At 34.2% G+C, this 25886-nt stretch overlaps 1 protein-coding gene, 1 long non-coding RNA gene and 2 pseudogenes across 3 annotated transcripts; all 4 read right to left on the bottom strand.

Annotated features, from left to right (window-relative positions):
* Positions 1–293: 293 nt before the first annotated feature.
* On the bottom strand, positions 294–1888 carry LOC130738819 (protein DETOXIFICATION 16-like; annotated as a pseudogene).
* A 975-nt stretch (positions 1889–2863) lies between these two features.
* On the bottom strand, positions 2864–3272 carry LOC130738820 (uncharacterized). Its single transcript, XR_009019600.1, has 2 exons — positions 3039–3272; positions 2864–2960 (listed from the first exon to the last, which is right to left on the bottom strand). It is a non-coding gene; the product is annotated as an uncharacterized LOC130738820 (long non-coding RNA).
* An 8321-nt stretch (positions 3273–11593) lies between these two features.
* Positions 11594–15901, bottom strand: LOC130738823 (protein DETOXIFICATION 16-like; annotated as a pseudogene).
* Positions 15902–16044: 143 nt separating this feature from the next.
* On the bottom strand, positions 16045–20248 carry LOC130738822 (protein DETOXIFICATION 16-like). Of its 2 annotated transcripts, XM_057590986.1 has the most exons (8): positions 19620–20245; positions 18318–18862; positions 18106–18192; positions 17952–18008; positions 17561–17799; positions 16649–16767; positions 16457–16543; positions 16045–16359 (listed from the first exon to the last, which is right to left on the bottom strand). In XM_057590986.1, the coding sequence occupies exons 1-8, from the start codon at positions 19914–19916 to the stop codon at positions 16300–16302; spliced, it is 1491 nt and encodes a 496-aa protein (XP_057446969.1). In that variant the 5' UTR covers positions 19917–20245; the 3' UTR covers positions 16045–16299. The 2 variants fall into 2 exon arrangements, with proteins under 2 accessions (XP_057446969.1, XP_057446970.1); XM_057590987.1 differs by lacking the exon at positions 17952–18008 and having other exon boundaries at positions 19620–20248.
* Between the last annotated feature and the right edge of the window lie 5638 nt (positions 20249–25886).

Consider the following 25886-nt stretch of genomic DNA (forward strand, 5'->3'; position numbering starts at 1 on the left):
AAAGAAACTCAATGTCTGATAGGTGTAAGCTCAGGGAAATCCTTACCTTATAGCTCCACTGAGTCCGAAGGGAATCATCCAAGCAATTGATGTTGTACTCAAGCTGACAAAAGCTCACAGGTCACCGACAATATGTAGATCAAAATATGAAAAAATGTGAAAAGCATCCAAATATTAAACCAACCAGATAGAAAGCACTGATGTTTCCAACTTTGGATTTGGAAAAAGACCGGAAAGGAGAATCATCATTTCAAACGACCACATTTCCAAGCTGTTCACCATAATAAAAATTGAAAACGGCAATACAGCATTAGGATCTCAGAGAGAAAAGAATGAGTATTGTTAAGAAAAGTAGCAACTAACAATACAGTAAATATTGGTCTATTTTAGGTTGTATTGATGTGTGTTAGAACGAAATTACAATCCATAGCAGCTGAAGGAATGGCAAGGCTCAGGAACGTGGGGGTGTTGTGCAGTGCCTCTTTAGAAAACCCAATCCATGTTTTTTACATGAAGGAGAAAACTCAACATAGAGTGAGAGTATGGTAACAGTCACACAGTAAGATATACAATTTTCTATGGCAGCTCCTCTGTACCCTAATCCAGACTTGAATACCACGATCGAACATATAAAAAAGTGTAGTAAAGTTGTCACTCCTGAGCTGAGCATCATTGGAAATACAATATTTTGGGTTTGTAAGAACATGTTGAGGCACTGTAAAAGACCATAACCAAAAAGGCTAGGAACCATTAACTTAGCATAGTTTCCAGCAGCTGAAGATATTTCAGGATCTTGGCCAAGGAAAGTAAGAATGGATCTTGTGTTTACCCAAATAATTGCAAGTGGAATGCTTACAATCATCAGAATGAACATTGCCTTCTGCATGTGTATGCCTAAATTGTGATACTGCTTGGCTCAATATGGCTGGCCACATAAGGTGTCTACGGCACTCGCCATTCCTAGCTGTGTTAACCAAAAAAATTAGGCAAAGAGCTGTAAAATAACCGTGACCACACTCCATTGCGGGCAAATCAGCTGTTTTCTTGAAAAGATTTTGCGATTTATAGGTTAAACATGAAACCCGTCACACACTCTGACACTCACAACCATTGATATCAGTTCATCTTAGCAGCTTTATTTTAAACTAATTGTATTGACTTTCTCTGCTATATATATCTTCTCCGGTAAATCTTAGTTCCAAAATGTTAGTGACCTACATTCTACAAAAGTAAGCTAACAAAATAATGAAAAGAAAACTTTATCAGCAGAGCATCTTTTTATTACATTCCATGAAATTTTTTAACACGGAATTATGAAAAAGAGGCTTGCATTTATGAGAGTGTGGAAAATGAGTGTATAAACTCTCGGTAAGACTGTCAAGAAAAATAGTCCACAGAGCTATCTAATATCTATAATCTATCCCAACCGACCAACACAAATCTGAGAATCCTATTGTTTATAAGGGTACTAGATATCAATCTTAAGTGGGAGGTTAAGGAAAACCGAACTCACCAATAAAGTAAAACCTACTACCTCCCTTCCTTATTAACTGTCAACTTTGAAGAAAAAAATTTGTTCCTATATATTTGTCCACTTAGAGTTTCAAGAAAGCATTAAATGATGTTTTTCCAAGAAATTCCCTTGCAAGAACAATAAATGAGGAAAGATAAAATGCATTCTAAAGATTGAAATAGGAAAACAAATAATACTTTCATGAAAATCGACCAAATTACTTGCACTTTTTAATATGTGTGTTTCTTCTCTCTGGACAGTTATATAGGAACGGAGGTAGTATCACAGATGCAAAAGAAGTGGCCATGGAAGCACCAGAGAGAGCAAACTCGCTGAGATGTCCAACAAACATGACAGATATAACATTAAGGCAATAATTTAGGAGGCTCACAGATATTAAAGGTCCTGCTAGCCATAACTGCTTCCTCACTTCTACGAAAACTTCTGTTCTTTATGTTGCCCTTGACATAGTCTGCTTTACATCTACCATGAATTCATCTTGCCCTGAGCTTTGAATCAAGGGGAGACCGGAGAGATGCCTTTTCGTAAGTCTGTCTTCTTAGTTGCAAAGGGAGAGACACAAAGTTTTCTCACGGTTGATAAACCAAAACCTTATCCTTCAAGTACGGAGGAGTATTTTTTGCCTTGAACAAACTCTCAACATGTAGTCCTATGAATGGGGAAAAAAGTGCTAATAAATGTTAATTTCACCTCTTGAATAAGTCTTTAATTAATGCAGTGGTGAGAGTTTATATTGCAGTTTTTTAAACCAAAAGACTGATATCATGAAAACTAGATTACTTAAACTCTTATATCTTTTGTTTGTCTCTTCCATCGGACTTCCGTTCAAGAATATCTAAGCAATGATTGTGTGAGCCAGTAAATGCAGAAATTAGCACCAAAGGAGGAAAAAAAAAACTGTGTACTGGGTTTGTAGGGAATTTTAATTGTGCATAGAAGAAAAACATTGGCAGAAAGGCTATAAGTAAGTTCCAAAATAATGGACTGGCACAGGGGTATATTGACAAACATGATAACCACAAACCCAATGGCTCTCTACACATAGATGCTAATCATATTGACTTTGATTTTCCTATCTAATTGCATGTTTGGTTTGGCGTCAGAGCCAACGCAAACGTGATTTCACGTATCTCAAGGCACCAACGAAGAAGTTAGAATTTGCCACGTTGAGTTTAACGTGATTGATCAGAGAAGCCGGATTTTTACACGTTGGCTTCAAAATGGATCCACATTGGGTTCAACGGAAATCCAAGCGCACACCATATAGGGAACCAAATAGTATATAATAACAAAAGAAAACCATGTAAAAGAGAAAATCATGTCAACATACCAATACAATGTAAAGCAGTAACATCATTGCATAGCTGCTTCTTTGCTTCACCATATGCCCATTGTGGCTACTTTCTCACTCACACAGCTGCCAAAACTAAAAAAAGAAATGCAATGAGATTGAGGAGTAAATTCACCATTACATGACTACAGAAGAAATTAATAGTAGCAATACCCATTTACGCGCTCTGAAAATACAGTGGAGATTGAAAGAACCTGAGAGAGAGCGATGAAGTGAGAGTAAGAAATTGGAAGAGCAATGAATGGAGGTTGCAGAGCGATGAAAGAAAGAGCGAAAGAATGAAAATCAGTAGCTTTTCCCAGCAATTCATAACGGATGCTATTATCAATTGATATTTTTCATGGTCATGAATAATGATTCATTGGCTGTTTGGCAATTTGGCTACAAAAATTTAGCTTAATAGATTTCTGGCTCTTTTAATTTGTGATATGTGTATTTTTGGTCCCTAATTTTTTCAAATTAATAAGCCTCTCTACTTTTAAATTTAAGGCTCTCAATTTTTATATCCATAAAATTATCATGTTCTTTTTCATTTCAAATATTTTAGGGTTTATGATGTGTATTTTTTCGGAAATCTAAATATATTTGTTATGAGGTAAGGGACTAAGCACAGAATTAGAATTAGCCAAAGTTGTGCAACTGGGGACTAAGCTCATAAAACAGAAAATAAAGACCTAGTAAAAAGACAGACTAACAAAGGGGATAACAAAAATAAAAATCTTCATGTATACTACATGGATGGAAACCAAATTCTCGCTATAGTTCAGGGACGAAAATGGTCAAAGGATGAAAACCAACAGGTTTATCAAGTTAAGAGATGAAAGTCACCAAAATTTTAGTATAGGATGGAAACCAAATCTCGCTATAGTTCAGGGACGAAAAACTTACTTAACCCTTTAATCAATGCATCCTAATAATATCTCCATTATATTAAAAACGCAATAAACATACATAATTATGCTTAAAAATTTGTCTTAATTGTATTTTTCGAAATACAAGTTTAAATGTAAAAAATATCAAACTTGCTTGAAATTCGAAATTTGGCCAGCAAATAAACAAACAATCATAAATAAAAAGTTGATATATATATATATATATATATATATATATATATTTCGTTACTCTTTTGTTTTGCATTACACGTTCTTCCCGTTAGCATCACACATGATTTTTCATCTCATTTTAATATTTGCATTATGGATCCTCGCTTCAGTCATCTTAACCAAATCAACCCTTTAACTCATGATTGGTCTATAGTTGTGAGAGTTATCAGGACGTGGTATTTTAAAGATGACGAGGAAGGGCATCATCCATCGTCTTATAATATGTTGCTTATGGATCAAAAGGTTAGTATTAAAAACCGTTGATGTTATTATTAATATCCTAATATAGTTTAGTCACTTAAGTGGCATACATTGGTATGAACCTTCTTCCATTGTAGGGTAAAACAATTCATGCAGAATGTAGACTTAACATTTCAACTAGTTTTTCCGAATTAATCACTGAAGTTTTAGTGTACTGCTTTCAACATTTCTTTGTATGACATTATTTTCGAGGTTTGAGTGCATCTAGGCACCAGTACAAGATACACTTGCAGAGTAGAACAAGGGTATTTTAGTATAATGAACATATGGTTCCTATGCGTGATATGAAGTTTGAAAACGTGCTTGATGTTCTTAACCATAAATTCGATTAGAGATTTTTGTTTGGTAAATAAATTCCTTAATTCAATTAATTTCACGTACATTATCACTTACAAGCATTGATATTAACATAAAAACAAATGTCATGGGGAAACTTACGCAAGTCGAAAACTATCACGGATATCAGCGAAACAGAGTAGTGACTAAGGATAGAGACATTGAACTCAAATCTCAAGGGTAAATTTTTGTTATCATAATAAGCCAAAAAAAAATAGATTGTTTAAATATCGAGAAAAAAAAATTGAACGAAAGTTATTGATTTTTTTCGCAGTAAAAAATTTAAATGTGTTTTGTTAGATGAAATCGTCGACGAATTGAACACACTTCTAAGTACAAGCAATAACGAATATGTTGTGTTATCATATTATTAGGAACAGTTACAATACATCAAGGTACATTTAAATTTTTTGGTATACATACTAAATAAACTTCTATATAAAACACAGACAATTTAATCTATAAATAACATTCAACCACTCAAAAATTCTTCAGGGGAATATCAGCTAACTTTAGGGTTAAAATACACAAAAATAATGTTCAATCAAGACATTCCAGAAACAATGTTTTATAGAGACAGGTTTGTGCGTACTGAGTATTTCATAATCGTTTGATTGGATTTTAATGACAATTGCAACTTAAATTTAATTTCTTTGTACGTTATTTGAATGGGACGTACTCCCTCCGTTCCAGAAAGTTTGTTGTTTTGCACCATTTTTCAATATCCTAAAATGTTTGTTGTTTTAGAAAACCAATGCATTTTTTGCTAATTCTTTCCACCTATACCCTCATTTAATACATTTTCTCTCACTTATCACCTTTCATATTAACCAACCACAACTCTTCTCTATTAATTACATTCTTCTCTATCTGAATATAATTTAATAGTTGGACATCATACTAGTAAAATTAAATAAGGGCAATCTAGTCAAATTATACTATCAATAATTGTTTTCTTACTCTTTGTGGCACAACCTTAAACTACAAACTTTCTGGAACGGAGGGAGTAGTTCCTACTCAAGTAATGAACATGCTAATTGGACATTTAAATGTTGCTGAAGAAGATGAGTTTCTTACACTCTTTGAGCTAGAAAAGCCTTCAAATCTGCACTGAGAGTCTCGGATCTGAGACTGGCTCTGATGGGGTTTTCTCACCCTCCTCTTACACTTCATCAGAAACCGGGGAAACAGAGGAAGCAGAGCAACAAGAAACAGAACAAGAAGCAGAACAAGAAAAAGAAGAAGAGAAAGTAGAAGAACCAGAAGAAGAAGTAGAAGAAATTCCAAGGTACAATAATAACAAACCCGTGCGTTACCCGTGCAACGCATGGGTTTACTTACAATATTTTTTAAAATTATATATAAACTATTATAATTAAATTAAATTAAAATTAATTTGTTTTCATTAAAAATATAGAAAATTTGTGTTAAGAAATTTCAATAAATATAATTAGAGTTTTTTGTGTGAAAATAATTAATAATACTCAAATCTAATTATTGATATTTTATTATTAGTATAAAAACAATTTATAAATTTATTTATAATATAATATGAAAAATTATTTAAATTAATTTGAAATATTTAAATTTAGGAAAAAATGTTAAGTAATAAGTGTTTAAATCTAGGCTATTTTGTGTGCTGGTTCAGAGTTTGATCAGATTAGGGAGAATGGAGAGTGAGCAATTTCTTGTGCTTGGGTCATGTGCATGTTATGGTGTTTTATAGGCTCGGTGCATGAGGATTGGGTATTGGTGCATGAATGTTATGGTGTTTTTGAGACAATATTTGGTCAGTAAACCAAGCCTCTTCCGGGTGTTTTTGAGACAATAATTGCACTTAAGAACCAATTTTTAAATGCTTTTTTTGTAATGTTTTTTGTTACAATTTTTTTATGTAAACAAAGCTTTAACGGGTGCATATATTCGAGTATTCAATCTTTCTATGTTTGTACTAGCTTTTGTTTCATCGTTTCAGATTCTTTTTCCCAGGTTTGGGAGGAAGATGAGGGAGTGTGAAGTGTTTTTCTTGACATTTTGTATTGAATGATATTTGCTGTCTCATGGTTGAAATAAAATGTAATGATATGAGTTAAAAGTCACAAGAAATCGTTACTCGTGCGTTAATAATAACAAGTAGAAGAAATTCCAAGGTACAATAATAACAAACCTGTGCGTTACCCGTGCAATGCACGGGTTTAATTTCTAGTTGGTCAGTAAACCAAGCCTCTTCCGGGTGTTTTTGAGACAATAATTGCACTTAAGAACCAATTTTTTAATGCTTTTTTTGTAAAGTTTTTCCATCATGCATGCATGCTGATGAAGAATCTATGCTGATGAATAATTGGTCAGTGGGATAATTCCTTCTTCTTCTTCTTTCTCCTCCAAGCCATCATCCTCCCACCATAAGTGAATGGGATCACTGTTAAGTGAATGAACATTGTAGATAGCAATTTCCCCATGAAGAGAATGATGCTCTTTATGAAAAATTGAAACTTTTTCCTTTTCATTTGTATTCTTGCAATCTATCTCATGTTCATAAAGAAAGATAAGCATAGCAGCACCCAATGAAGAATCAAGTAAGTAATTTCCCCATGAAGAGAGTGATGCTCTTGATGAAAAATTGAAACTTTTTTCCTTTTCATTTGTATTCTTGCAATCTATCTCATGTTCATAAAGAAATATAAGCATAGCTCCACATGAAGAGAATGATGCCCTTGATGAAAAATTGAAACTTTTTCCTTTTCAAATGGAAACTAAATGATGCAAACAAATCAACAAAGAACTACCAAATATCTCGAAATGAACTACCTATTTCAACATTAAGAGATTATTCTGGAAGAGGCATGACTTCAACAACAGTAGAAAAGTTTGTTTGTCCAAACATTCTGGCCTCCTTTACAAAATCTTTTAAAAGGAGGTCAAGTCTTCTCGTAGAAAGTTTATGCAGCAAACAATAAAGGATACAAGAAGGATATTTTTTAAGGGAGTTAGAGTATATGATTCGTAAGTTCAGGTGGTATATGATTTGTGGTAGTGATTCGTAAGTTCCACTTATTGTATATGATTCGTATGTTCCACTTATTGAACCCAAAGAAACCATGTGATGTGGACAACAAAGCCCAGGAGTGATGAATATTTTAAGTGATTTGATATATAGTTAAGTTGGTTCTTTTTATTATATACGTATCCTAATTAATAATTTTTTTTATAATGTTCTTGTTAGAGATAAATAGGCATCATATCCTACGAGATATTTCTTTATTTATTTATTGTCTTATTTTGTAATATGCCTCATAATATTTTTAGCATATTATGTACTTTTATTATTATAAATAACATTGTCTACCTCACACACAATTTGTGGTGAGAGTATCAAATCCTACATGGTATCAGGTTTTACGTTCTAACCTAGCCTCCAAACCTGTCGTCACTTTCTCTCTCTCTTTCTTAGCTGTGGTCGTCACCTTGCTTTTCGTGCAAGTTTTTTTTTTCCTTTTCTTGCCAGCCGCCACCTGTGCAACAACTTTTTTGTCTGGTTCTCTACGCCGCTAACGTCATCCTCTGGTCCTTGTGCAACCGACATCATCTGCACGTGTTTCCCCTTGTCTTTCTGCCACAATCAGCCGCAGGCGCCCCACGTGCCATCGCCTTTAGTGCAGCGTCACCAGCACACGTCCTTCCACGCGTCCGACACGGACCAGACGCTGCCAGGCCCTTTATTTCCACGCCGCCAGGCATCTTTCCAGCACTACCAGGCTTTGTGCTTCGCGTAATGCCCTTGTATTTGTCCACGCCTTGCTTTTCGTGTCCGGTTGTTTTAGATTTTTGTGCGCTACCACCTCTTGGATCCTGTGCCCAGTCACGACCTTGGTTTACGGTTTTGACTGTTTTTTCAGAGTTGATACATCTTTTTTTTATTTTCTCTGCCTAAATTTATTATTTGGATTAATGGCTGATAATCCTACTCCTCCGATAATGCCTTTTAACACTTTGGTGCATATGATTACAGTGAAACTTAAACCAGATAATTTTCTCCTTTGGTGTAAACAGGTTACTGCTCTTCTGTATAATCAAAATTTATATGATATTGTTGACCCTACAGTCGATCCTCCATCAGAATTTATGCAATAGAATTTTGCACAAACTGTCCCTCAGTCGTTACGTAATGGTGCTCCTTCTCCAAATCCTCTTTATGCTCAGTGGCAGGCTCGAGATCGTAATGTCAACAACCTGCTTCTTTCCTCCCTCAATGAGGAGGCCTTATCTGAGACTCTAAGTGCAACCACTGCTCTTGATGTTTGGGTTGCTCTACACTCTGCTTATGCCTCTCGCAGCAAGGCACGTGAACTACGTCTCCATGATGAGCTCCAACTCATGCATCGTGGTTCTCTTTCAGTTTTTGAGTACGGATGGAAATTTCACACTATCTGTGATCAGCTGGCTGCTATTGGTGCACATGTGCCTAATAATGACAAAGTTCACTGGTTTCTTCATGGTCTTGGTCCCTCATATGCAAATTTTTCGACAGGTCAGCTTGATCAGGTACCTCTCCCTCTCTTTACTGACATTCTTTGTAAGGTCGAGAGCCATGCTATTTTTTAGGCTTCTCTTGAGAGCTCAGCAACCCCTCCGCCCGCTGCCTTCCATACGAGCAATCAGTCACGCTCTTCTAGTACTCAGTCTTTCAATGGCAGCAACCGTGGCAACTCTAATGGTGGCTCTCGTCAGCGTCGCCCAAATGTAGGCTTTGGTCGCCGTGGCTCTTATACTCCTCGTTGTCAAATTTGCCGTGAGCAGGGTCACTATGCTAATAACTGTCCAATCCGCTGGGCTCGTCCTTCTGAGTCTGCAAATTTGGCCCAATCATTTGCTGTAAGTTGTTCGTTGAACAACTCTAACCGTTCCGACTGGTATATGGATATAGGTGCTACCTCACATATGACTCATTCTCTATCTCAGCTGACAGACTCTCATGCCTATGCCTACTGTGGTCATGATCGTGTTCTTGTCGGTAATGGAGCTGGTTTACATATTACTCATATTAGTTCTCGTTCTGCTTCGCTTTATGTTCTTTTATCTAATGTTTTGGTCAATGTTCTGAAAATCGGACCAGACCGGCCGATTCGACCGGTCGGACCAGGAATCGGACATCTCACCGGTCCGGAAGGCTTTAAAAACAGGGAGTTATTGACCCGGAGAAAACCCATAAAAACCGGTCAAAAACCGGTCAGAACCGGTAAAACCGGTGGTTCAACGGTTTAACAGGTTGGTAAAAAAAAATCCATTTTCCAAACAGTACCTATACAATCTGCGTTAATATCTGACTGGCACCCCTTGATTTCCGCACTCTGACAATTAGTATCAGTAATTTCCATAAAAAACTGAGCATTTATTATTATTTTTTGAAATAGAACATTTATTACTCACGCCTTTGAAAAACCAAAAAGAATATTAGTAATAAATAAATTGTATAGTAACTAGACATTGTACAAGCCAACTTTCAGATTTTCAAGAAATTAATGCCATGATAGAGAAAAAAAAAGGAAAGAAATAATTAAACGTAATTGAATCATTACCTACATAGTTAAAAAAAAACAATTTTAGGTGGCTCTCTATGATTTCATTTACGGTAGCTCGTTTTTTTTTTAAAATATGACTTTATTATTTAAATTCTTATATTTAATATATCGAAAAACGTTTATAATTAGTGTTATATAGTATAACTTATATTTTTAATAGTATTAATAATTAATATTTATTTTAAAATAATATTTAAATATTACCGGTTGGACCTCGGTTTGACCCCGGTTGAACCTTTAAACCTTAAACCAGTGTTTCCATCGGTTCAGTGACCGGTCTGGTTTTTAGAACATTGGTTTTGGTTGTACCTCGACTAACCAACAATCTTGTCTCTGTTAGCAAATTGATCCGTGAACACAATGTTAGAGCAATTTTTCAGGATGATTCTTTTGTTATTCAGAATCGATAGACATGTCCCGTTTTGGGTCTCCAAAGTATGAATCAAGAACAAGTGTCTTCAAGTTATCTGGGACGGTGGTGTTCGCAATTTTGTCTGTGAACGGTTGAAAATCCACCACCGTTTCTGCCATCCTTCAATCGCCCTCTTGCAAGCCTCGAACTTGATTAAGTTCTGCAAGTTGAGTTTGCAGTTGTTGATTGTGTTGGCGGAGATCAGTGAGATCCACCAAGATCCTTGTGAGAATGTCAGGAGGAACGCCCTCGTGATTGACATGGCTTCCCCCTCCATTCGCTCCGGGCTGATTCACCATTTGTTGAAAACTAGAAGCCTAGGATTGATTTCCGTCGGCCCCACGGTGGGCGCCAATGTTCCGGTATAGAACAACAATATCAAGGCTAAGCAGTTCGAGAGCAAAAGTAAGACTAAGCAAAGTAATTGGTAAAAAATGTGTTGGATCCCCCACCGCTTGGGTGGTGTCCTCTTTATATATTATTGGATTTTAACCCGTCCGGGTCATGGGTCGCCTAGCCCAATGTTTACAGAAATGCCTAAGCCCGCTAAGGTACAAAGTCAGTAAGCCCATATCAGTCCAAGACCAAAGGTTTACCGAACAAAAAACTCCAATTTTGAACCAAACCCTTTCCTTTGCATGACTCCAATCTGATGTGGTTCCTTCTCTATGGGTTTTTGGGTGGTGGAGGTCGTAGATCTGGAGATTTGGACTTCGATCTTTGGGTGGTTCGGTGGGTGTTGGTGGGTTGGGTGGAGGCGGTAGATTTGGGAGTTGGTGTGGTATTTTCTAGATTGAAATAATTTTAAGTGAGTGATGAAGAAGTATGAAAAGGAAGAAGAATTCTGAACTTCACCCTATTTTTTTCCATTATTTTTTGGTTTTTTGTTTAATAAAAATAAAATTTTCAATTAAAATATAAAATTGAGCCACATTGGGTATGAATTTGATGACTGTGGAATAAAAGAAAAAGAAAAAATACATGTGGAATTGATGATTGTGTAAAAATTAAGCCACATTAGAATGAAACACGCGCATGGACTGTTTTTAATAAAAAAAATTCCAGGGATGCGGAATCGGAAAGTTTTTTTTCAGGGACTTATTTCCGTACGCCATACAATTTCAGACACCTCCAGAGTATTTAAGCAATGATCATGATGATAGTACCCTTTTCGGACATGTACAATTGGGCATACACTTCTCAAGAGAAATAAGGTAACAAATCTCATATTGCTTTCATCCAAATAGAATTTATCCATGATGTGTATCTGCAGAGATATTGCAGCTTCATGAGACTATGCTCTCTGGATTTATTGAGTCATAGACTCTATCCGTGGCCTTCTTTGCCTGACAAGGAGTCCAAAAAATAATACATGTGTCAGCACTTGCGTCACAAAAATGAAAGATGAAAGAGATTGACAAAGAAAAAAATCCAAAGCTTTACCTCTTTCTCCCAATCAATACGCAAAGTAATGATCATTAGAGAAAATACTTGAACAATGAGTGCACATATGATCCCCAGCCACAGCCCCTGCACAAAAGTATTTAGCAGGTAGAACCAAATCAGATTATTGTAATCTTTGTAACACTGAACCATCAGTCTAAAAACTATGCTACAAAAAAATTAATAATATTTTACCTTCCCTCCAATATGCAATACAAAAGCTAAGACCATAGCTAACGGAATTCCAACTAAATAGTATGACCCCAGATTAATAAATGCACCAATTTTCTGCAAACCACATCCTCTTGCAGTTCCTGAATTATAGATGACATAGTGAATAAAAAATGTCACTTACACCATAGAGCTTGCTTATTAAAGAAAACTTCCACTATAAGTTTTTCTTTCTAGGATTTCCTCTGCTTGTTCTGTTCATTCCTTAAATAGGAAAGCCTTCTTTTACATTTTTTCTACTTAGTTCTTGATAAATTGTTACCACAAAAGAAATACTAAGCCACGAAGTAAATGAGCTATTAAAGATTTTTCGGGTGAAAAAATTAACTAGCAAGTAGCAACTAATTGATACATACATATAAAGCATGACTTACTTTTTGTTTTTTGAAGGAGGAAGGATGGAGGAAGGAAAAGCATGACTTACTTAATATACTTTTTTGAAATAATTAGAAAATTAATGTAGCAACATATAATTTTCATGATTTCTAGTTTTCTACCAATCTACACTCCTTCTTTTAAGAACTACATCCAGCCCTCTTGACATTTTCACCTGGTAACAGAAAGTTTATACTTAAACAGAATGATATATATTGGAAATTCCCAACCCCAAAATTATCTTTGTTAGTGCTTTTGACTCATAGCTCCTATGTACACAGTAAATGAGAAAAGGGGGAAACAGGAAAAACCTGAAAGAATACATTGAAATCCATCCAGGAAGTTAGATGCTACAAGAATTGGCATCATAGTTGCTACATATTTGGCTACTTCTTCTATATTGCTAAAAGCATAGCCCCAGATATTACGTATTAGGTATTAGAAATTGGGATCATCACAGCTCCAACTAAGATGCTCTCGATAATGGCAATTACTACAACAACACACACTGCTAAACGGGCAGCTCGTGGATGACCAGCTCCGAGTTCATTTGAGACTCGGGTGCTGCAAGAATATCATGCAAAGCATTAATGAGACTTTGTACACCAGATCTTGGGGGAAATCGCAAAAAGAAAATTATGAAGAAATTGATTATTTGATAGATATAAGCTCATGGAAATACTTACCTTACAGCTCCACTGAGGCCAAAGGGAATCATCCAAACAGTTCCAGTAGTATTCAAGCTGGCAAAAGTCCAAGATTCAACAACAATATATTGATGAAAGTATGAAACAATTGTAACAAGCATCTGAATTCTGAAATAGGAAACCAACCAGATAGATAGCACTGATGTTTCCAACTTTGGATTTGGAAGAAGACCAGAAAGGAGAACCATCATTTCAAAAGACCACATTTCCAAGCTGTTAAGAATGACAAAAAAATTGAAAACAAAATTAGGATCAATGAAACAAATGAATGAGTAATATTGTTAAGAAAAGTAACAACTGATATAATGAATACTGGTCTATTATAGGGTGTGCTGAAGTATGTTAGAATGAAATTACCAAACCATAGCAGCTGAAGGAATGGAAAGCCTTAGGAATGTGGGGATGTTGTGCAGTGCCTCTTTGGAAAAGCCTGTCCATGTTTTTTTACATGAAGGAGAGAACTTGACATAGAGTGAAAGGATGGTAACATTTAACCAGTAAGATATAGAATTTGCTACAGCAGCCCCTGTGTACCCTAGTCCAGATTTGAATACCATAATCCAACATATAAAGAAGTGTAGAAAAGTTGTCACTCCTGAGCTGAACATCATTGGAAATACAATATTTTGGGTTTGTAAGAATCTATTGAGGCATTGCAGAAGACCATAACCAAAAAGGCTTGGAACCATTAACTTAGCATATTCCCCAGCTGCTGCAGATATCTCAGGATCTTGGCCAAGGAAAACAAGAATGAATCTTGTATTTGCCCAAATAACTGCTACTGGAATGCTTACAACTGTAAGAACGACCATGGCCCTCTGCATGTATATGCCTAAATTCTGATACTGCTTTGCTCCATATGACTGGCCACATAAGGTATCTAAGGCACTTGCCAATCCTGACTGGTTTAACCAATAAAAAAATGCAGAGAATGCTTTGATCACATTTCATTATTCATTGCCTGTGTTACAAGGGTACTAGATATCAATCCAAAAGGGGAAGTTAAAGCTGTGTTTGGATATCCGTTGGCACCGGTGTAAAGACGTTAGTACACACTTCAAGTCAAAAAATTAATGATACTATTTTTATGGATTGTAATGAAAGTTCATTCACGTTGCAGTTAAAGAAAAGAGAGCTCACCAATAAATTGAAACCTGTGACAGTTGCAAAAGAAGTGGCCATAGAAGCACCTGAGAGAGCTAACTCGCCCATATGTCCAACAAACATGACAGAAATGACTTGTAGGCAAAAGTTTAGGAGGCTCACAGATATCAAAGGACCCGAAAGCCATAACAGCTTCCTCACTTCTTCAATTACTTCTGTTCTTTCTGTTGCCCTTGAGCTTTGAACCAAAGGAGAGTGAAGAGATGCCTTTTGGTGTTCACTCTCCATTTCTCTTCTCAGTTCCTACTTCTTAGTTGCAAAGCGGGAGAGACACAGTTTATAACTGTGAAGAGTTTGATTTCCTTGAATAAGAATGTTTTACCACTTGAATGAGTCTTAAACAGTGAGAGTCTTAGAGGAAAAGAGATTATTATATTGCATTTTTGAAAACAAAAGACTGATATCATTGAAAACATGAACTTTTTTTTTCTTGTTTCATTTTCCTTTAACTGTTGAACATCTGTCTCTGCCAATGATATCAAAGAAATTATTGCCACTGACAAATAAATTACCAAACCATTTATGACTTCTCTCCTCGGTAGCCGCTTGCTTAGTATAGATTATTACTAGTTTGTTTGTTTTAAAATAGCACATTACAAGGAGTCAACAGCAACAGGAGAAAGCTGTTCTGGAAATCATTGTTATTCATGATAAATGGCCTATCATGTATGTTTAAGGATGTTAAGGATTTTGACAAAAAAAAGGATGTTAAGGAGAAAAGAATCAATGTTATAAATCAAAACCAAAAAAAATGTACCACCGTGTTGATACACAAACGAAGCAAAATTTGACACATGGAGACATGGAGCAATTCATTTCATCAATAAAGTCAAGAGCAAGGTGTGACAATAACACTTGAACTGCTCATTCAACTTAACCTTCAATATTAGCTAGATTGCCAACTCTTCCTTTTAATTGAGTTGTATTCTTGTGATTTACCCACAAGGGGTAGTTCAGTTGGCAACACAGGCTGAAGTGTGTGCGAAGAGCTCTTGGGTTCGATCCGGCACAAGAGAGATGAGGAGTCTTAATTGTGACTAAATTTCGAATCTGGAATAGTTGAAGGGTGATCGGATATTGGGTGGTTTTCACCAAAAAAGTTTTCTTGTGACTTAAGTCTCAAGTATTAAGTACTTGATGTAACTTTTGAATGACTGTCATGAATGAGGATCAACATAAGTTCTTTTCCGTTTCTCTTCCTCTTCTATTTTTAACTTGATTTAGTTGGTGAAATCAATGACTAGTTGTGTTCTGTTTATATGTCAATAAAAAACATCAACCTTTTTAGACACAGCACATATTCTTCATTTCCCCTCCACAAACTTTCAAACATATCCTACAAGAGAAAATCGAAAACAAAAAACTTCACAAACGGTCAGCTAGATCATCTACATCTAGATTGTACCCCATTTTAGATCATCAAGATCACATTATTCTTTCGGCCATATATAACTGGACTTCTCTACAAAAAGAATGGTGACAAAGCTCTTATTCTTTCTTCCAAGAACAATTTATTCAACATTCTTAGCAAATCAAACTCAGAAAAAATGATAAAAGTGGAAGAAAATTTCTGTATTCAACTTACTGTGATATATCATGACTAAACCACCGAGCGAAGAGTAAAAGAGACTAAGAGAGGCTAACAGAAAACTAACCTCCTTCTAACTGACAAAATTAACCAACTTACTAACTGAGTTGGTTGCTTAACGATCTAACCAACAGTTACTACAAAATTATACTGTGTCTTCTTCTTCTTCTTTGTATTACTCGATAAGAATGTGTATCTGCAGAGATATTACAGCTTCATGTGACTATGCTCTCTGGTGTTACTGAGTCATAGACTCTATCTGTGGCCTTCTTTGCCTGGATGATGAAAGAAAAATAAGACATGTCAGCGTCCTTCGTCACAAAAATGAAAGGATGATGAAAGAGATTACAAAGAAAAAATGAAAAGTTTCACCTCTTTCTCCCAATCAGTCCATATAGTAATAATCATTAGGGAAAATACTTGAACAATGAGTGCACATATGATTCCCAGCCACAGCCCCTACATAAAAGTATTTAGCAGATAGAACCAAATTAGATTATTGTAATTTTTGTAAAATGAACAATCAGTCTCAAAGCTATGCTACAAAAGAAAGTTATTTTTTACCTTCCCTCCAATATCCAATACAAAAGCTAACACGATAGCTGCTGGAATTCCAACTATATAGTACGACCCCAGATTCACAAATGCACCAATTTTCTGCCAACCGCATCCTCTAGCATTGCCTGACAAAATGAAGAAAGATCATTTGTACTACTACTAACTCAATCGCTATCACAGATCACAAAACGTGCAGTATAAGTTTTCCTCTTCAGACTTCCCTTCTCTTTCAGATTTATTAATAAGCTTTATGAAAATAAATCATATAGTTCATGCTTACGCAACAAGCAAGAAGAATGTAGATCCTAAAAAAGTGAATACAACACAAGCAAGCAAGCCCTGTCTAAGTCTCAATTGTAGGCAAGTCATTCACATATACATGCAATGTTTAATAAGAAAAGTTGAAACCGAAAGAAGATCAAATCTGACAATTGTTCGACTGAAATCTACACGTACACATATTAGTGTCACTCTGCTTTATTTCTCTTATTAGTGGTATAAATGATAAAGGTTAAAACGTAAAACAAGAAGCAGAAAGCAAGTCACCATGTAATATAGCTACTAAATGATACTTGCAAAATACTATTTCGAGATTATTTGCTTAATTACTACTTAATATTGTAGTGATTAGGAAATTCATGTAGCAGTACATAGTTTTCAGGATTTCTACCAATATATACCTTCCTTCTTGAAACCACTTCATTTGGGAAAATGTAAATGGTAATGGTTCATAGTAACAAGATTTCAGTTGGGTATTTGATTTTTATTTAAATAATGCATTACTTTGCCATCCAGCACTATTAGTTTCCTTCATATGATATATTATGAAAGCTCCTATATGTGATATGTCTCAGTCAATGCTTTTGAATCATAGCTCCTATACAGACAATAGATGAAAGAAATGAATAATAAAAACACCTGAAAGAACAGATTGGATTCCATCCAGAAAGTTGGATGCTGCAAGAATTGGCATCATAGTTGCAACATATTTGACCACTTCTTCTTCATTACTATAAGCATAACCCCAAATATTACGGATTAGGACCAGCACAGCTCCAACTAAGATGCTTTCAATAATGGCAATCACTATGACAACGGCCACTGCTAAACGTGCAGCCCGTGGATGACCAGCTCCAAGTTCATTTGAGACACGAATGCTGCAAGAATGATGCAAGCATAAATGGAACTATAAAGCAAGGGGAATTTTCAACAAGCAAATTAGAAAGAGAGCAAAACGTTTCACATATGAGTGCTCAAATAAAATGGTGAGGTTGCCACTAAATTCTAAACAGAAAGGAGAAATTATAACCTTACTACCCCACTGAGTCCAAAGGGGATCATCCAAACAGCTGATGTTGTATTCATGCTGACAGAGCCAACCAAGTAACTAAATTGAGTAAAACAGCAACAACAATATCAAGTATGTGTAACAATGGTGAATAGCATCTAAAATATGAACGAACCAGATAGAAAGCACCGATGTTTCCAACTTTGGATTTGGGAGAAGACCAGAGAGCAGAACCATGAGTTCAAATGACCACATTTCCAAGCTGTTCAACAAAATAAGTATGATAAACTTTGAATGAGCATTAGAACCTCAAAAGAAAAGTAACAAAAACAGCAAGCAGTTATCTATCACGATAGGTGGTATTGAAGTATTAGAGAAAATAATTACCAGACCATAACAGCTGAGGGAATGGCAAGTCTCATGAATGTGGGGATGTTGTGCAGTGCCTCTTTCGAAAAGCCTGTCCAAGTAGTTTTACACGAAGGAGAAAACTTGACATAGAGCGAGAGTATGGTAACATTCAACCAGTAAGATATAGAATTTGCTACGGCTGCCCCTTTGTACCCTAGTCCAGTCTTGTATACCAAAATCCAACATATAAAAAAGTGTAGCAAGGTCGTGACTCCTGAGCTGAGCATCATTGGAAATACAATATTTTGGGTTCGTAAGAATCTATTGAGGCATTGCAGAAGACCATAACCAAAAAGGCATGGAACCATTATCTTAGCATATTCCCCAGCTGCTGCAGATATCTCAGGATCTTGGCCAAGGAAAATGAGGATGGATCCTGTGTTTGCCCAAATAATCGCAAGCGGAATGCTGACAACCATAAGAATCAACATAGCCCTCTGCATGTGAATGCCTAACAAGCGGTACTGCTTTGCCCCATATGATTGACCACATAAGGTATCTAAGGCACTTGCCATTCCTACCTGTTTTAACCAAATTAAAAATCATTTGAAATGTCAAGTGTAAACCATTATCCATTTACCAATTGGAAATTTAAGTCTGAGGGATGAAGTACCAATCATGAATAAGTCCATTAAGTACCATATGTGTTAGATTAAAAAACAAACTCATATACTTTAAGGTTTTGATTTTAATCAGGTGACAAGATCAACAGTTTCCTTGAAAATATATGTTTTTACTCTAGACCATCACCACATACAGTCAGACACTTCCTATTCACAAATATACTAAGGCCCCATTTCTAAGAGTTTATTTGAGCTCATCTTATAGCATAAGTGCTTTTGCAAGTGTTTGGAAAAGTTTATGTAAATAGCTTATGAACTATCTATAAGTTGTTTTGAGCTTATTTTAATATGTTGTTCAAATTAGCTTATGCTTACCTATAACATATTTTCAACTTATTTCAATAAGTTTCTCCAATTAGCTTATGAATAAGCACTTATGCGATAAGCACTTATTGCCATAAGCGTGTAAATAAGCTATTTACTCAAACACACTCTAAATCTGCTTCATAGAAATAAAGGGGTAGTAATGAATAATGATCAGCATGTTTGCCTTGAACTAATAATGTTGACTTTCATGTAACCCTCAGTGGAACTTCCAAGTACCAACAGTTATTGATTTACAAAAAGACAAAGAGTGCTAACAGCAATAAATTCCCAACAAACCAACACAAATATAAGAACACAAATGGTTTGTATATAATCAACATTGACTCACCAATAAACTGAAACCCGTGACAGATGCAAAAGAAGTAGCCATGGAAGCACCAGAGAGAGCCAACTCGCCAAGATGACCAACAAACATGACAGAGATAAGGTTGAGGCAGAAATTCAGCAGAGTGACTGATATCAAAGGACCAGAAAGCCATAGCTGCTTCTTCACTTCTTCAAGAATTTCAGTTCTTTCTGTTGGGTTGTTTAGCTTTGTATCAACCACCACCAAGCCTGCTTCTTCCACTGAGTTTTGAATCAAAGGTGAATGGAGAGAGGTGTAGTTTTGGTGTTCTTTCTCCATTTCTGTTTCTTAGTCACAGAGGGATGAAGAATCACTGATTCAGAGTCAGCAACCGCGCGTTCGCTGATACGTTACGTGTGGCTCTGAAACTGTGTTTGGGAGTGGGAAGTGGAGAGTGAAACATGAACATCATTTTGGTGGTATATAAACCCGAATTATCACGTATCAATCACAAATTCACAATCAATGTTCAGCTCCCCCAGTCTGTATATTTTAGTCAAAACTCAAAACTCTCCTAGTACACAATAGCATCAATAATAATAATGATATGTTCACACTACACTACATGTTCCCGAATGATAACTCAAGTGTTAAGAGTTAGAGACATTAGGGTTGAATTTGTTGAAAGGGATTCGAATCTTAAAAATAATTAATTTACTTCCTTTCATAGATAGGAAGCTTTGCTGTTTTGCTCTGCTTTTTCACTCTTACTATAGCAGCCCCACATCGGACAGTCTAGCACGCAAGAGAACACCAGACAGAAATAAAAGCAAGAGCAAGCACACTTTCTTAACATACATTTCTACGTCTTCTAGCTAGTATATCAAAATTAAGATATTAGGCTACCTAATAATGTCGACAGATCTTAAAGGTGACATAATGTCCACATATCCATCTTCAACTTATGCCATGTCATGTAATCTTAAAGGTGACATAATTTACATTAGTTGGATTGGATTTTGGACACTATTTAGGTAGTCTTTAAATCAGTTCAATATTTGATATGTGGGTTATTGACTCTTACGATATTAAATGAATTTTGCTGGCACAGCCCAACAATTTAAATCTAAAAATCCCATTGAATTGTTTATTTCAATCTCACTACTTTTTTATAATGAAATTTAATCGACCAATGGCCCAAATGATTTTGTAGACTCTGTGTGTTGGTTTCTGTGTTTAACTCTTACAATCTTATTCTACACTACTACAAAAGCTGGACATGCCTTTCTCACAGAAAAACTCCTAGTCATATTCTGTCCCAAGATCAGTGGAAGATATTTCTAATTCAAGTGAGGTTCACTACTCTACATGACTTCTACAAGCTGGCACTAGTTCAGTTCAAACACAGTTTGAGGGAGCAAAATTAGGATGTTAATTCTAATTCATTATTCTATAAGTCTGTTTGTTTGCTTTGGCATTGAGCTTGTGTATTTGTTTCAGAGTTATGTCCCTTGTGTTAATGCTAGTTGGAAGTTGGAACATATTTTGTAGTAACTGAATCTAACAAGACTAACCAACTTGCAGTTGCAGCCACAGATCTAAACTTCTCTATAAAAACTCTATCACATGCAATCAGAGTGATATCTTTTCTATCAGAATTCAGCATATTCAAGAAAATTGATAGGAATGTTCATAAGATTTTATTATATTTTTTTCTAATGCTCTGTTTACATGGAATTCTTCTCACTGAATGGGCACATTATCCTCATCTAACTGATTGTTCTCTTCTGGATTCATAACACAAGATTACAATTAAATGACTCACATCTGGCTCAATCCCAATGGCACCGTGCTCATTGGTAATTGACCCATTTTTGTGTTTCGCTACAATTTGAAGCATAGAAGCTTCAAAATGAAGTGCAAAGAGTCCCACCTCGGAAGTTTATTTGGTATCTACTTAGTTTAATATGTAATATGTGGGCTCTTGCAAAAATCAAATTTTTTTTGACTGGGGGAGGGGCACTTCTTGTTACTGGGCCAGACCACTTGGGTGTGTACAGCATGAGAAAAAAAGGTAAATGATAGAAATTGAAGTCAGAATATTTTGTCATTTTCTTGCACTTTCCTTCAATTTCTTGCAATCACTATCTACGAAATGTTTAGATGGTCGCGGCGATGGAATATGGGACTGAGTACTCGTAGACCGCAGTATCTCTTTAGATGTGATAAAAGCGAAAAACGAACTCACTTACCCTATCGCTACCCGCTTAATACTACTTGTAATGACACTTATATTCGGGCATCCTATTAAGTAATAGTCTCAACAAGAATGTTTGGAGCAATCAATATCAAAAATCGCTTGTCAAATTTAGTAAATAAGTCAACGGACTAAAAGCAACCAAATTTTTTTATATCTACCAATTTAGATTCCTCTTTATTTATTAGGATCTAAAAACATATTTCAACCTACTTAAAAAAATCAAATTCTGATTCTCAAAATGTGATTTTCACAAATTGATCTCATTAAATCACTGGAAACCTTATTCTACTCAAAGACCGATCAATTTATTAAATTTCACCAAAATTCGAAGAAAAACAAAACAAACTTCTCCTTTTTTAAACCCTAATTTCAAATCTTATAAAATCCTTTAAATTTTATGATTTTTTCACTAAAATTTTAAATTTTGAACGTTCAAATTTATATTATATCTCAAATATATCATAAACCCTATAATATTTGAATAGAAATTGAAGGCCTAAATATTTTTTGTATATAAAAGTGGCAAAGGGACCAAATTTGTTAATTTTAAAAGTATGAGGACTTAATTAGCTAAAAAATTAAGAGGGAAAAATCACATTGTTCAAACTAGAGGGACCTAAAGTGAAATTAATTTCTATATTTATCATGGTAAGAATATTTCTTGTTTTATTTATAAAAAAATTGTATCTAAAATCATTTAAAAATATTTCATTGTGTTTATTTGAAACTATTTTTTTTATTTTCTTTAAAATTATAGACTTGTTGATGTACCTTGGAAATATTTTTTCCATAATAGATATGCGTAATAAATATAAAGTTGAATTCTTTTTTTATATAGAGAAGTTTAAAAAATTCTTTTTTGGTGCATAAAGCGAGATTTTTTTCATTAGACTCATACCCGGGGCCTTACTTAAGAGGAATCAAGCATGTACCACATAAACCAACCATCAATTAGTAATTTAAAATATTTATAAATATTTGTCAAATAATAAGATATATGTTATTTGTTTAGAAGATAATTATTTTATTTATTATTTATTTATAAATTAATTAATTTGGTGTTACATGTATATTGTGTTAGGATTTTTTGGATTGTGTTAAAGGGAATGGAGTGTATATTTAAGAGAAAAATGAGGTTAATTATAACTCTGAAAAACCTTGAGGGATGTGTGTATCTATCTATCTATCTATCTATACTATATATAAAGGGAGAGTTTTTGCAACCTTTGGGGTAAAACTGTAATTTAATACTTTAATACACATGGGTGGAAATTTTTCCATGGTCATATACGTAAATTTGTGAGTAATTCAATATGAAATCAATCCTGGCCATTCAATGCTTCTAATCCTAACCGTTGATCATTTTCTTATAAAACCCTTTGTACAACCTTTTCATATTCTTAGCCGTTTTATTTGTTTCTTTTGTAACTCCTAATTATGGATTATGGTTACAAAATCACCAAGAGTTTCTTCCTTCTTCTCCTATATATAAAACATTTTTCCATTTCCCTTTCAACTTATTTTCATCTCTCTCATTTTGACCTTCAGCATCTCCATTCATGTGCAGGTTATATCACTTCGATTTGAATTCTTCAACAGCATCATTCTAGCACAAGAAGATCTTCCATCAGGTTAGAAAATTTTCTTTTGCGTCTTTTCTTCTCCAACAGTCACTTCTTCTTCATCACTTTTCATTCTCAAGCATTGACGTTTTTCTCCATCATCATCTTCCATCCGGTAAGAGCTCTTCTTTTTTCGCCTTATTTATCCTTTTGATTTATTTGTTCTGATTTCTGAATTTCTTCTTCTTCAAATTTTGTCCTCATGCTACGTTCTTCCCAAACGATCTTTTTTTTCTCATTCGTTCTTCTCATTCTTCATCTCCCACTCCTATAAGATTCAGTCTTTATTCGCAATATGCACGTTGTTATCGCTTATTCAATAGATGAAAGTTACAATTTTTATTTTACTTTTGTAATTTATGCATGTTTTGTTCTTTGTTGTTGATTATCAATATTATTATGATCTGTTTGTAACTTCTATTTCATTTCAAAAATATTTTTTCTTCATAAACTATTAAGGTCATCTCCTTGATTATTTCTCTAACTGTGTTTCATTATTTTTCTTGCACAATTTTATGATGTTTGATTCCATTTCTTTGACAGTTTAATCTTAAACCAATGTAAGTTTCTTGCTTTTTTTTTGATTAATTTTTAGTTGACCAAATGATAATCTTTTCTTCTAATCCAGTACAATGAAGCCTCTTTTTCTCTTTTATATTTCATTGATTTAGTTTCAATTTGTTTCTTTTTTCAGGTTTTCCCATTGTTGTTTTTCATTCTTCCAATGTTACATCTTGAAAATATGTAAGTTTCTTGCATTTTTCGTAATTTTTATTGTTTCATTATGAACTTAGTCGACTAAATGAGAGTCACATTTATTTTATTTTACAACTTTGTGTGGTGTTGTCATCTTCATCGTCTACCTTAAGTTTCATTCAATTTATGTCATTTTTAGGTGATATTTACACTATGAATGTGGTCACTAATTTTACACTATTTTTTCAGTTTTTGGTTTTGTTTTTCCTTCTTATTCCTTTTATCTATCAACTCTATTTGGAGAATTAAAAAAAAAGTTTCATATAGTTGTTTTTACCTATGAGGTTTTGAGTAATTAATTATAAATATTATTTTATATGTAATTACTTTGAACCCGTTCGATATTCAGCAGACTTTAAATCTCAGTCGTTCGATATTCCCCTTGAACATTCTCCATCAATGTTAGTATATAATTTTCTACTATTAAGATCAAAATTATTTTAAATGAATTTATTATTATTTAATTTATATGAGTTATAGAATGTCTTAGGTCAACATTAATATCAAATATGTAAGATCATTAGTTTAGATTAATATTTAATATTTAAAGGTCACTAATATTTAAAGGTCACTAATATTTAATATTAATAATAAACCTTAAAAGTTAAAGGTCACTAAATAAATAAAAAAACTATCATATCCCTTCCTCTTGAACTTCCTTCATCAATGTCATTCAATAGACTTCTACTATGAATTGAAATAAATAAATTTATTATTATTTATTTCATATGAGTTATGAAATTCAAAAACATATTTATATTTATTTATATATTGAGAAGTTTAGTAACCTCGAGGGTAAAATTGTCAATCAATAAACAATGTTTCATATATTTATTTTTATCTATGAGTATTTAAGTAGTTATGCATATTATTTCATATGTGATTTTTCAGAACCGTTCAATATACAACAGACTTTTAATCTCAGCTGTTCGATATTCCCCTTCAATTTCCTTCATCAATGTTAGTATATAAGTTTCTACTATTAAGCTCAAAATTATTTTAAATGAATTTATCATTATTTAATTTATGAGTTTTTTTTTTGAAAATAGAATGAATTTATTAAAGAAAGACTGAGCATAAGATACCCAAGCCAGGAACAATTTAATTTATGAGTTATGGAATGTCATAGCTCAAAATTAATATTAAATTTGATAATATTTATGAATTCTATAAGACACATATTATTAGTTTAGGTTTGTTGAAGAGTTTAGGTTTGTTGAAGTATTAATCAACTAATAATTAATATTAATAATAAACCTTAAAAGTTAAAGGCCACTCAATAAAAAAAAATTTCACTATCACTTCCTCATGAACTTCCTTCATCAATGTCATTCTAAACATCTACTATTAATTAAAAATTACTTTAAATCAATTTATTATTATTTATTTTATATGAGTTATGAAATTCAAAAAAGTATGCTTAATACTAAATAAGATCTTATCAAAAAGAAAAAAAGACTATCACTAACCCTTTTCTCTACAACTATATAAATTAATAAGTGTTAATACTCATTCAACATGTGCACGTCACATAAGTTTTGTTGAAGCATTTGCTTTTGTTTTTTCAAAGGCTCAAGCTTCAAGACATTTTTCCAGGTACATATATCCAACGGCTAACTATTGATGTGCTAACCTAGAATGTTAACATGTGTTATAACATGATTTTTATTT

This window comes from Lotus japonicus, chromosome 2 (assembly GCF_012489685.1).
Source record: "Lotus japonicus ecotype B-129 chromosome 2, LjGifu_v1.2".
NCBI lineage: Eukaryota > Viridiplantae > Streptophyta > Magnoliopsida > Fabales > Fabaceae > Lotus > Lotus japonicus.